At 37.5% G+C, this 13,590-nt stretch overlaps 1 protein-coding gene across 5 annotated transcripts; it reads right to left on the reverse strand.

Annotated features, from left to right (window-relative positions):
* Positions 1–1,536: 1,536 nt before the first annotated feature.
* On the reverse strand, positions 1,537–12,031 carry tnnt2b (troponin T type 2b (cardiac)). Of its 5 annotated transcripts, none has more exons than XM_026913751.3 (13): positions 11,880–12,031; positions 11,566–11,608; positions 11,402–11,412; positions 6,473–6,499; positions 6,343–6,361; positions 6,193–6,253; positions 5,869–5,985; positions 4,653–4,730; positions 4,470–4,577; positions 4,270–4,382; positions 4,016–4,106; positions 3,678–3,718; positions 1,537–1,935 (listed from the first exon to the last, which is right to left on the reverse strand). In XM_026913751.3, the coding sequence occupies exons 2-13, from the start codon at positions 11,592–11,594 to the stop codon at positions 1,896–1,898; spliced, it is 735 nt and encodes a 244-aa protein (XP_026769552.1). In that variant the 5' UTR covers positions 11,595–11,608; positions 11,880–12,031; the 3' UTR covers positions 1,537–1,895. The 5 variants fall into 5 exon arrangements, with proteins under 5 accessions (XP_026769552.1, XP_026769545.1, XP_026769536.1 ...); XM_026913744.3 differs by having other exon boundaries at positions 6,343–6,364; positions 11,884–12,030; XM_026913735.3 differs by having other exon boundaries at positions 6,343–6,364; positions 11,880–12,030.
* Between the last annotated feature and the right edge of the window lie 1,559 nt (positions 12,032–13,590).

A 13,590-nucleotide genomic window follows, 5' to 3' on the forward strand; every position in this document is an offset into this window, starting at 1 on the left:
AATGCACCCCAAAGATAGATGCAAAAATGTATGCCATGACAGTTTGTCTGATAAATATCACTTATATTGAATTATAGTTACCTGTTAGCTAATTAGGCCTAGTTAGGAATTCTGTAGTAGTATTGGTTTTACTGTATTTAAAAATAAATATTTTTTAGTATTTTGTTTTTTTTAAAAACAATTCAACTAATCGATTAACCAAAATATAATTGTTCCATTTAATCTATTATTAAAATAATTGTAGTTGCAGCCCTGGGTGGCACGTAGGTTTTAATGGCATGGCACTGTAAAGGGGGCTGGTTGGTTATTACATGTTTTGGCTATTTCTCGGTCAATGCCCATGCTTACGGCACTGTGGAAGCAGGACTCAGGGGTCTCCTCTATGGGAAAAGTGCGATGGAGACATAAGAGAGTACCCACTTTGGTGTTCCTGGACAGAAGGCAATACAAAACTGTGAAATTAAAGTGGCAGGTGAAAGAGTGCCCACTTAACTTGTTGGGTGTTGGGTTGCTTAGCCATTTTACTCGAGATTTTTGAGGTCTGTATAAAGGACAAAGGGTGCTTTGTTTTCTCGGGCCAGTGGAGCCATTCTAAATATCTTGTAACTGGATCTTCACGGTGCTTCTGAGTCTCCAGTGTTATATGGGCATTATTAAGCTGTTTCAGAGCTGAGGAGACTAAGGGCAGTGATCTTGTTTAGTCCTCTGTAATCAGTACATGGCCTGAGTCCCTCTCCCTTCTTCTGCCCAAAGATGAATTTGGCCAAGGCAGTAGTGATGGCCTTGTTTTTGGTGGCCAAGAGAGGATAGACTCTAGACCCAGGTGGGGTTGTATGCATGATTAGTAATCAGTGGACTGTGAACGGTGATAGGGGTAATGTTACTGGTTAGATGATATGGTGTATTGAATGAACAGCCTGAGAATTCTGTGAGATGGAGTTCGTGGTAGTTTGCTGTGCTGGTTGTGACATGCTCACTGAGGAAATCTAGGAGTTGGAGTTTGAGATGGGAGCAATCAGAGATGTGGCTCATGGTATCTGCTTACAAATCACACATTTTCAAAGATAACATTAAATGTAAAATAACATTGCAGGTGTTATAATGAGCAAGGAGGAAACTTTGGCTATAGCATCTGCTAGATTGCTGTTTCAAATGAGCATATGAGGGTCATTCTTAGAACAGAAGAAAATCTATTTTCACTATGATTTTTTTACATCAGTATCTACAACAAAAGTCTATAATGCTAGCAATATAATAATTTCAGATTTCCTAATCCAAGTACACTGAGTGATGCAATACGATGTTATATAGTTCTAGTGTGTATGATTCTTACAAAATTCCTGGTTAATAATAAATATGTCAAGATCTAACCCTAACCTAATAAACAAGATCATGCGTGATAACATCAGCATGCTGTCATTGCGTTTTTATGGTTTGCGTTTTAATTAAAGGTGTTAGTTTGTGTCGCTGATAACCTGAGTATGCATTTTAGAGTTCCACAGAACTCCATTATCGTGTTTGAGAAACAGACATAACAACTTTCATCATGATTTATTGGTTTACAATGTGCAACTGTGGTTATGGATGTGTAGTTACTAATGTGAATACGGTCACATTGGACAAACTAGTGACGTTCTTACAATCAGAAAGCTGCTCAAGTCATTCAGATTTAGATAAATTTCTCTTCTGTGAACTTATTACTAAATTTAAAAAAATCCAGATTACCTTTACTAAGAATATACATTGCTTAGAATCAAATGTAGTCATATGCAGTTTCCTTAATTTTTTTTAATCACAATTGTGCCATGTCACCACCGTGTTTGTTCTCAAGAAGGTCATGGATGAAGGTTATGTTTGCCACACTGACACTAAAACATTTCACCGGTGATGGTCTTCTATTTTCTCAAACCTCTCTTGCTCCTGGGCCCTTTGGTACTAAAAGAACAGACAGGTATAGTAAGAAGAAAATAACTGATAAGACAATTAAAAAGAGCATTGTCCAAATTCTTGATCAGATATTAAAAATGTTAGTAAAGTGGAACTGGGTTTCCTCATCACACAGTCAGTAAAATAATATAATCTTTACTTATGTCAAATTTCCCACTTACTAACTGTTTAATATGAAAATATGAACGCTGTTTTTGAAGAATGGGTTGATGTACATAGTACCCTGCAGTATGTTGTTTTATCAAATTTTGTATTGTATGAATTTTTTAATAAAATGTATATGAAATATATCAATTAAAAATTTTATAGAAAAAAAGGAAATACACAAATACAGTTTTGTAGTGTTAAATATTATTAAATGGAATGTTTATTACTTTATAATGTTAAAGCTCTATTTTTTCATTTTAAATTAATTCCCAATCCTTTTAATCTTTGCCACACCATCCAGCTGAAAGACTGGCATATACCCCACTTCTGAAGAAGCAAGGTGCCTACACCACACCCTTAACATATGGCTACACAGTGATCTCTGACAACTGCTGTCACTCTCTTATTCCCTCTCTCTTACTGTCTCTCTGCCTGTCTGTCTGTCTCTGTTTGTCTCTTTCACTTGGCACTCACTCATCAACCTGCCCTGTGCCAGCCTGCCTACAACAGTTCTCTGGCATTTCTGTTCTACGTCTGACACATATCCCTGAGAGAGAGGGAAAAAAAAAAGAGTGTGAGAGATCATTTGAACCATGGGAGAGGCCTGAAGAAACATCTTAATCCTCTTTGAAACAGGAGATGGGATTTGTACCAAGGTCGTCCAACATAGAGCTGAATGTAAGCAGAATTTTTTTAGCAGCTCCTCCTTAGACCCAAACAATAGGCAGCAGAGAAATGATTAGGGGAGGGTAGAAAAGGGATGGACTTTTACTGTTATTTTGAATCTCATCCCAGACATTACTTGTTAAAGTTTTGGTGACTACACACATGTCACCTTTGCAAGCTGATACAGATCTGCTATGAGTCAAGTATATCTGGCACGCAAACAAAACAAATATTTGAAATGGACAATCTTCCTGGTGGTATCACCCAGCATGCCATTCTGCCTTCATGGGTAATGCCATGTTGGTTTTTTTTTTAAATACACACCTGTGAGTTGACTCATGCATATTGCTACCTTTGTGTTAGGGACACTGACTGGGTGTCCCACAGACTTAGAGGACTTGATATTTTGAATGCCAGTTCTGTGGTTTATTTTATACTACTGGGTTGTATAATTATACTGCCTGACTTCACACACGGTTTAGTGTGGCTTCTCAGCTGTCCTTCCTCCCTTTCTTTCCCTTGCAATTGTATCCACCCAGGTTGAATGTCTCTCTGTGTGTTCCATGCAGTGTTTCTTTTTTTGAGACACCTTTATTTAACACAGTGCTTTTGTGTAGTTAGTCCCAGTGGGCATAGTTCCGAGGTTGTTGCATAATGAAAGCCAGCTGTTACTTCAAGCAGAATGTTCGGGAACACATGTCAAACATGAAGAGATAGAAGAAGAGCCTCAACACTTCCAGGGACTTAACTGTAACTCACTGTATTATAGGAAAATATTCATATATTGCTTCTGTTGGAAGTGAATGCACTACTTTATTTGGATAGCGAAAAATATGGACCATTTGGAGTTAGGAGATCTTTTTGGTTGATTAAAGAGTGATGAAAACACTATCACAAATTGTATCCCAAATACTCACTTTTTCTGGTGGTCGCTGACCCTGTTTCTCAGAACAGTGATCTACAGACAGAATCAGAGGTATGACACATAGCCTCTACACAAAGTATATATACATGTCGCTTTCAAATATCTTGGAAGCAATCCAGGGACCAGATATACAGCAGAACCACATAGTCCTGCTAAGTCTGGCCTAGGTGTGAATGCCGGTGCTAGTTAAGGTTTAATGGCTCTGTCAGCGAGGTTCATGTGAAAGTTAACAAAAGAGGTCACAATAACCACGTTACATGGCTAACAACTTTGTTGTGTGTGCCTTTTACATTTGATATAATGGATTTACTTTCACAGCAAATAGATTACCTCATATTTCTGATGTATATATTTGTATTGCAGTTCAAATTTCTCTGCCTCAAGTTGGTACATCCATTTCCAAAGTTCGTTGGCTTTCTCTCTGCATGACATGAGACATGATAAACAGGATGAACCAGTCTCTGAAATGACGCAGTAGTTCAGTTGTCTGCGGCTTTACGGTATTTGTAAATTCAGAATTTTTTTAGACGCATTATCAGAATAATTGTGAATTGCAGTGTGTATCTTTTCTAGCAGCCCTGTACCTGAGCTTCTCAGCATTCAGATCTTCAACGTTGAGCTCTTTACGCCGCTCACTAAGAATTTTTCTCTTCTTCTCTCTCTCTGTTTGTTTCCTCTGTCCTCCCCGCTTGTCTGTCTATTGACAAAATAAGATAATAATTAAGATAAACCAGGCGAAAGTCACTTAGCTACACTCCAGAATGAGATGATTTACAAGCATTACCCTCTGCATGTATCCGCTGAACTGTAAACTTGTCAGAACCTTCTTTTTCTTGGCATCATCTTCAGCTTTTTTCTTTGCCTCTTCCTCCTCTTTCCGTGCCTTTTCTTCCTGAAGTACACACATCTTATTAGTTTTCTGTGAATAAGCCCTTGAGTATTGAACTGATCTAAAATGTCGACTCACCGCCAGCTTGTTCTGACGCTCTCTCTCTTTTTCTGCACGGATTCTCTGCTGCTCTGCTCTTTCTGTCCGTCGTTTTTCCTCATTTTCAGAATAAAATACAAGTGTCAATCAACATGAAAGCATGTCTTGACCACAGTATAATAAAGCCCTTCACTGGGTAGTGACTGAGTAATTAATGATAATGATTAATTCATTCATCTTCAGTAACTGTTTTATCCTGGTCGTGGTCTCTGTGAATCTGTAGCCTATCCCAGGAACAGTGGGTGTGAGGCAGGAACACGCCCTGGATAGGGCACCAGTCCATCACAGGGCATCATGCACACACACATTCACACACTCAGTTACACCTAGGGGCAATTAAGCATAGCCAATCCACCTACTGGCATGATTTTACGAGGTGGGAGCAAGTTGGAGAACCTGGAGAAAACTCACGTAGACAAAGGGAGAAAATCCAAAACTCCACACCTTTTTGAAAACTTGTTGAAGCAACGTTTTTACCTATTTTTCAAAAGCAGCTTTGAAGTCACTGGATTCTGGCTAACATATGAACTTTAAAGGTTCCTAAAAAGGCCTAAAAAGAATAAAAAGAACCTATACTCATCATAGTCACTTCTCAAAAGAATGATTACCATCTGCTTTCAGTGCACAAATAGCTACACTGAAGTATTTTTGCATATTAGGCAATTCTTGGTCAACGTCTTTTGTATCCATCTGTATTGTTGCTAAAAAAAAAAAAAAAAGCATGACATATAATTTACATTTTTATAGTTACATTCATTTTGATGTTCCATTAGTGAGATCAGTTTTTAGTTATAGCATTCTATCATCATAGGATGACATACAGAAATTACTGTTCAAGTAATCTCATTATCAGAATTTAAGATATTTATAGGAAAGTTGTTTCTATGAGTGAAATTTTTTGTTTTAGTGTCACAGAGCTGTGTTAGTGTTATTTGTTAGGTTCTGTGTCTGAATGGTGTTTATAGTAATTATTGTGCTGCTTTCTTTGCCAGGGCTCATAAATAAATAGATTGTTGCCTCAATGTGACTACGGCGATTAAAAAAAAAACAAAAGAGCCTGAGCTCAGTATTTTACTCGGGATCCTTTAGCTGTGAGGTAGCAACACTACCCGCTGCAACATCTTGTCAGCCGTGATAATGGCAATTCCTCTAAAAACTGTTGTAAGGATTATCATGGGTGACAAGGGTAACTCACCATTCTACTGGACAGAGCGATTAATTCCTCCTCTTCTTTTTTGCGGCTCTCGAAGTGTGCCTCAATTAAGGACTGGAGCTCTGTCAGGTCCTTCTCCATGCGCTTACGGTGGATATCCTGCACAACCAACACCAGAACATTTATTCATTAGTTTTATATTAATATAGTATTTGTTACAGTAGCATCTGTTCAAAACAAGAGATAATTGTCCAGTTTTTTATTGTAGTTTTTGTTTTACACATTTATACATAGGAACTGAAAACTGGCAATCACATTATGACTAGAAAGAATAAAATGTTCAGTCATGCTTCAACCTGTACTCACATCAAAGTCAACTTTCTCCCCATCAGGTATTTTGGGAGGGACCATGGGTGGCAGAAAAGCTCTGTAAATGAAAGTATAACAATAAACACTGAGTTTTTCCCTCCAAAAACATGCATGAAATTTGAATGTTTCTTTCTGACATTCACTCACTTTGGCTTTGGTTTTGCCTCTTCTGTGCCACCCCGTGATTATGAAGAAGAAAAATATAGAAAAAAGAGTCTGAAAACCAAGGTAACCATTAAAAAAACATCAAAATGTAAAATTCATATGCTTTCCTAACCTTCTTCTCCATGTTCCGTGGTCACACCTACAGAAAGAGAAAGGACCTGGGTAACGTTTTCTCATAGCTATGTGAGGACAAGACCAAGACAGGCCCAACAGAGCGGTAATAAAATACTGTAAGAAGCACTGATCAAGAATAATGTGCTCACATAATCAGACTCAAGAGGAAGAGGCAGAAGTCTTCTTCATCATTAAAACAAATTTTTAATGTTCTGACTGATTGGGGGAAAAGATTTGAGGCTGAAATGGTTTCTTACTGCTAGCTGTGCCATTAGATAGATAGATAGATAGATAGATAGATAGAAGGTTAGGTTCAGACTGTAAAGTATGTCTAATTTTTTCAAGGACAGGTTATAAAAGTAATCACAGCCTGAATATCCATCTAAAAAATTCCTATAAGATTGCTTATTATTTGAAATTGTTTTTTTTTAACTCTAGCATGATCATTGAAAATATGTATATTTAATCTTTTGTGATATCATTGCAAAGACCAATGCTGTTATAACAATTAGCAGATAATTTATCATAGGTCAAAGAAATAAGCAGGAATATATAACAAATTGATCTAGTGTTTCTCACCTTAAAATGTTTAATATAAGGATAAAAATAACCATTTGAAAAAACTGTGCTTATGAAGAACAATTTGAAATACATACATTTTTATAAACTTTCTAAACTTTTGTTAATTTTTTATTTCTGCAATGGATGAATGGCATGTATAGTACCATACAAAAGTCTTAGGCACCCATTTTTTTCCCTCAGTTTTCTCCCCCAATTTGATCTTGCCAATTTCCATCCACCAGTCTGCTCTCCCCTATCACACAACAGTTACCAACCATTGAGAGTGAAGTCTAGCACATGTTTCCTCTGAGATATGAAGCCAGTTAAATGCATCTTTTTTTAACCGCTGCTTATGCAGCGTTGCAGGGCAGTGTATCTCAATCAGAGGAAAGTGCTCTCTGCCCTCTTCCACATACATGCCTGCAATTGGCTAGTGTCACTGTGATTGACAGGGCTTGGCCAATTTTACTCTCTTGGACTCCCAGCCATGGATTTCTGTTGTGGTGATTTCCAAATATTCGTTTTCAAAAATGAAATTTAGGTATGAGAAATCTTCAAGAGAAATTTTGTGATGTCGATAAAGAAAATAAGAAGGTTTTGAAATTCAGATCCTGCTGGACACAGGGTCTAGTAAAAATATTCACTTAAAAGACATACAAACAAATAAATAAAATTCATATAAATTTTGTAAAGATCTTTTCTACACCTCCGTTTATTCAATAATGCATGTCTCTTTAAATAAATAGAGATGATAGTCTGAAGACAAAAAGCCTGCTAGCCTCTAATTCTAGCATCTAATGCTGTGGAATCGCTGTTTTCTAGAAAATTACAGCTACAGTGGTTGTGTTCAAAATAATGAGACAGGCATTAAAATGGGATTCATGTAGTTTGCTAAATGATTTTCAATTTTCTTTAATATGAGAAAATTAGACAGCTAGCAAACTACACATCTTAGCTAAATATTGTTAATGGTGGCAAATGCTACCAGTAAATGGTCACTGTACAAGCACACTGTTAGACAGACAATGGCTTCAATGGAAGGGATAAGACTCACAGAAAATCTGATTTTTTTTTACAAACGAGTTAACATGGTCAATATCACAAATTTGCTTAAATTTAAATAGGGACCTAGAAATTGTGCACCGTCTTGAATATTGAATAGTCAAGTTCTTGAATATTTCCTTTTTTGTTTTAGAATTTTCAAAATTCTAAAACTTTCTGTTTATTTCCAGTTTTAAATGGAAAAAAAAAATCCCAGATTTTCAATGTGGTCTCAGACTTTTGGGCCCCACTGTATATACTATAGTCCCCTCCGAAAGTACTGGAACAGCAAGGCCAAATCTTTTGCTTTTGCTATACATTGAACATGTTTGGGTTTGTGGCCAAAAGATGAATATAAAATAATAGATCAGAATTTCAGCTTTCATTTCCTGATATTTACATCTAGACCTGTTAAAGAACTTGGTATCTTTTGTTTGAACCTACCCATTCCTCAAGTGATCAAAAATATTGGAACAATATTGGAAAAAGAGGAACTTGTTGCCCAGGTGTGCCCTGTTTCACCTGTGAAGACTGCATTTATTGTTAAAAAGGATGAACCAACATTAAATCCAGAGAGCTGTCTATGGGAGAAAAGCAAGCCATCTTGAAGCTGAGAAAAGAGGGAAAATTGATTAGAGCCATTGCACAAGCATATACATAGCCAATACAGTAATTTGGAATGCCCTGCAAAAGAAAGAAATGTCTAGTATACTAACAACCAGACACTGAACAGGTCAGCCAAGGAAAACAACAGCAGTTGATGACAGAAACATTGTGAGAGCTGTGAAGAAAAACCCAAAAACAAGTCAGTGACATCAACAACTTCCACAGGGCAGGAGTGAAGGTATCACAATCTACCGTTCAAAGAAGACTTTGAGAGCAGAACTATAGAGGCCATACCACAAGATGCAAACCACTCATCAGCAGTAAGACTCATAAAGACCAGATTGGAATTCACAAAGTAAAGAATTCATAAATACTGAGGTGAGCCACAAAAGATTAACCTCTACCAAAGTGATGGAAAGGCCAAAGTGTGGAGAAAGAAAGGATCTGCTCATGAAAGAACCATATGAACTCATCACAGAAACAAAGTGGAGGTAGTGTCATGGCTTGGACTGGCATGGCTGGATCTGGAATAGGTTCGCTAATCTTTTTTGATGATGTAACTCATGATGGTAGCAGCAGAATGAATTCAGAAGTCTACAGAAACATTCTGTCTGCTAAATTACTGAGAAATGCATCCAATCTAATAGGGAGGAACTTCATCATGCAGTAAGACAATGATACAAAACACACTGCCAACACAACAAAGGGCTTCATCGGGACTTTAGACTGGCCAAGTCAATCATCAGACATTAACCCAATTGAGCAAGCAATTGAGAAACCCCCAAAACAAACAACAACTGAAAGAAGCTGTGGTACAAGCCTGGAAAAGCATCACAAAAGAAGATTGCAACAGTTTGGTGATGTCAGTGGGTCGACAGCTCCATGAAGTTATTGCAAGCGAGGGATATGCAACCAAATATTAAGTGTTACTTTATGACTATCTGTTCTGCTCACATAAAATGGGGTGGTCTGCCACCAAATGTGCCATGTTCTAACTTGTTTAACATGTCTAGATGTAAATATCAGGAAATGAAATCTGAAACTGTGATCTATAGTCTCATATTCATCTTTTTATCTCAAACCCAAACATGTTCAGTATATAGCAAAAACAAGAATTTGCCTTGCAATTCCACCCCAGATTTTCCACTTATCAGCCAGGTTATGACCTGCACTGTACATTCCATTTCAGTGAAATAATATTAAATTAGGAGTACATTCTTTCAGTTGTTTGTGACAATCTTCAGAGCATTACAGCTCGCTGATCATTATTTGAATTAGTAAAGCCACTGCATTATTAGCAATAGCTGAAGCTGCTCTACCTTCCTCCTCCTCCTCCTCCTCCTGCTCCTCCTCCTCAACCTCTGCGCAAAAAAGCAGATAGCACAGTGAGATCGCAGCCACCCTTTACAGCCAGAAAATACAGCCAGTCCTGCTCATGCACACCCAACTAATGCATACACCTAATGCACACACCTACCCAGACAACACATCGACTGACAATTAAGATCAGTTCAACAGAATTCTGTATGTTAAGTAAATACGTAATGCATCTGTGACTGAATCTTGCTATAAGTTACAGACAACACACACACACAGGATATTACTACATGCAAATCAACTGAGAGAATAGGCAAAAGCTGAATATTACTTGCTAGCATATGATTATCTTAGAATTTGCGTCATATGACACAGTTATTCCAGATTGGAGACAAAAGGCTGAAAAAGTCTCATCTGAAAGCCTGCAGGAGAAAGAGGGCAGTAGCCCTGAGCATGTCTACAGAGAATTGAAAGCAGGAGATGGAGTGAGATTAGCATTGTTCAGCTAATAACAGCACCTCTCTCTAGGGCCCTCAGCTAGCTCAGCCTCTTTCTCCCAACACAAAGCAGCTTTTCTTACTAACCAGAGCAGAACGATTACAATTACATTCTCCTCTGGATTACCACTGTGTGCCCGGAAGAAAAAGGCAACTGGATAGCTTAGTGACGTTAACATAGTTTCTCGGGGTAACAAGAAACAACTTCGAAAGAGCAAAGGTGTTAGAAAAGAGTGTGAAGACTCTTGTGTGAAACGTGTATTATTGTTCAGAACTGTTTTGTTACAGTTGAGTGGGAAAGGTCTTTATTTATTACACAAATTGGAGATTTTTGTGGCATAGTTAGGATTGTTATAATTCATTACAGTCAAGGAGCACTTGCAGAGTACCACTTCATACTCAGAAACAACTCTGAGCTCAGAAATAGAAAGCGCATTGAAAAAACACACATCGTGCCTTGTAACACAATACTTCATTCCTATGTTTGTTCCTTTGCCAAAACCTGCAGCAATTCCTGACTAGGCTGAGCTGACATTGCCCAAACAAAACCACACCCATGCAAAAAGCTCAGTCTTTTCTAACAGACATTATGGAAAGTGTAGTCCACATGTGCTCCTTTGGGTGTGGTGCTCTATCACTGTTGTTGTCTGAAGGTCCTGTTGTGGCAGGATCATAAAGCTGCCTGCCAGATTATTATCCAATCTTAAAAGAAACCAGTGGGATGATAAACAGATACGCTTTTCCAACCCTATTTTGCTGTTATATAAGCTTTAGTTGGAGAATATAAATGAGATGTGTCACATTGTATTCAATACGTTCTGCTCTGATTATTCTGCTCTGATTAAGATATATATAGAGCTAGCAACATGTGATATTGTATAAGTGATATTGCAGTAGCTTCTTACCCTCATTCTCCCTGAAAATCAGAAACAAATGAGAAAATTACTTTTTTAGATTAGCTGCCACACACCGTAGTAACGTACATTATTGGTTATAGTTAATAATCAATAACTCTGCATGGATATTTAAGATCTACAACAGAATTCTGAAATAGTTCAGCAGTACTTACTCATATGCAACTTCTTCTGTATCTGACATTTTTGGACTAAGACCTGTTTCATGTAAAGATAAATAATTTGCTTTTTTTTCCTCATCAAATTTCCATACTATTACTTTAATTTTATAGTTTACCACAAGATGACAACAACAACAACAACAACTGTGATTATCAGCAACATGGAATCTTTTATACCTCAAAAATTAACTCCTCAAATGATTTAAATGATACTTGATTAGTAAAGAGTTGAATATCACACCTATATGAGTTTTTATGCATTTAAAGCCACATTAATTATGAATGAAGAAAATGTAGTCTGGTTTTACCTGCCTTTGTGTTCTGTAGGTCTGGGGGATCCTTTAAAGGTTACAATACCCCCTGATTCAATCTGAACTGGTTTATAAACTGTCCTTGTATCACATGACTAACTTTAGGGCTTTACATAGTTAGTAAAACACTCTGTAGTATGAGTGCACACATGCCTCATTACGGAACAATAGCAATCCAATGTGTCTATTTATACAGCTTCTGCACAACTGGCCAGCAATGAACTAATCCCCCTAACATGGCTCTCTGTCTCAGCTATGCTCTGAAGAGGGTTGGAGGGGAAGATATGGAGTGTGGACAGCTGATTTGAAGCTACAGTACATGTGGCTCTTGGGGGTTCTATCAGTTCTATCAGGAGAGGCTGGGAGATTGTGAGCTTAGGCCACATGGCTGCCTGACACCAGTCCAAAACCTCTGATCTTTCACACCGGACACAATGATGACAGTCCACAGCTCCCAGCAGCCTCATAAACAAGAAGAACAAGAATTTAGACCACAAGCTTATTTTATTTAATTTACAAGCTAAAAGAAAGTGCCATGAAAAATGCAAATGACTTCCTGTCCTGATTCACAGATGTTGTCAAGACAGGTGTGTGAAATAATCAAACGACAGAACGGAAGTGAATATTTTAAGCATGTAAAGTGCTGGCATTTTTTGCGCAATGGTCCAAATGATTGCTTTTTAACGTACATTTATACAGTACATAAATTAACAAATGTACAGTATATATACATACACAAACATATTGATAAAGACTTACGGTTGAAATTTGAAATTTGTTCACTTTAATTCTATACATATTACAATATTGTTTAGTATTCAGTTTTAGTCCAGTGCTCTGTAGGCCTGTCTGTTTCAGGTTAACCTGAGTGCTGAAAGAGTTTAAGAATGCTCTATATCCCCAGGTGAGGAGGTTTCAGTGACAGCTGCTTTGACTCGATCCAACTATGCACCCCTGATGAGTCACTAATGTGGACTGATCCTATCTGCTGTCATTAGATGTCAGAAGGAGCCTTTATCATCTCCATAAATCTGTGTATACTCTATGAGATTTCTATTAATACACACTGAAATTCCATTTCATCTTCACCAATGATAGCAAAAGATATTTTTACTTTGCCAGTGATTCTTGTCCTGACACAAATTCATCTCCATAAATATTGTATTATTATACAGACAAACAATAAACAAACAAATAATTAGAATTTTCCATTTATGACATTTACCACCTTACAGATAACCTGAATGTGAAGATTTAATTAAACATGGATAAGCCAACTTTCCATCCTGCGCAAATAAACGAATCCTTATCTGATGTAAACAAAAACACTGAAAGAAATGAATCACTGAAAGACAGCCTATCAAAATAAATAAAATCTCACCTGACTTGTTTTAGTCTTGATGATATGAAGTTATGTAACTTCATATCAAGTTCATGCAGGGGGAGTCGTTGACAGCAGCGCAACCGCATCCAGGCTGTAATGTGAGTAACCCAACCAAGTTCACTAACCCAGAAATGGCTTTTCCAGCCATTTCTAGTTCAGCCTGATAAATATAATGCTTCTCCAGGAAAATGTAAAGGTTTCTTGATACAATGTGCTATCTTGTTGGCTAGTGCACAAACAAAATCTGACAAAATCTACCAGGTCCTTGTTCTACTTACTGGCAGAGCACTCCCTTTGGCCACTGCCATGTTTGATCAGTCTACA

This window comes from Pangasianodon hypophthalmus, chromosome 2 (genome assembly GCF_027358585.1).
Source record: "Pangasianodon hypophthalmus isolate fPanHyp1 chromosome 2, fPanHyp1.pri, whole genome shotgun sequence".
Taxonomy (NCBI): Eukaryota; Metazoa; Chordata; class Actinopteri; order Siluriformes; family Pangasiidae; genus Pangasianodon; species Pangasianodon hypophthalmus.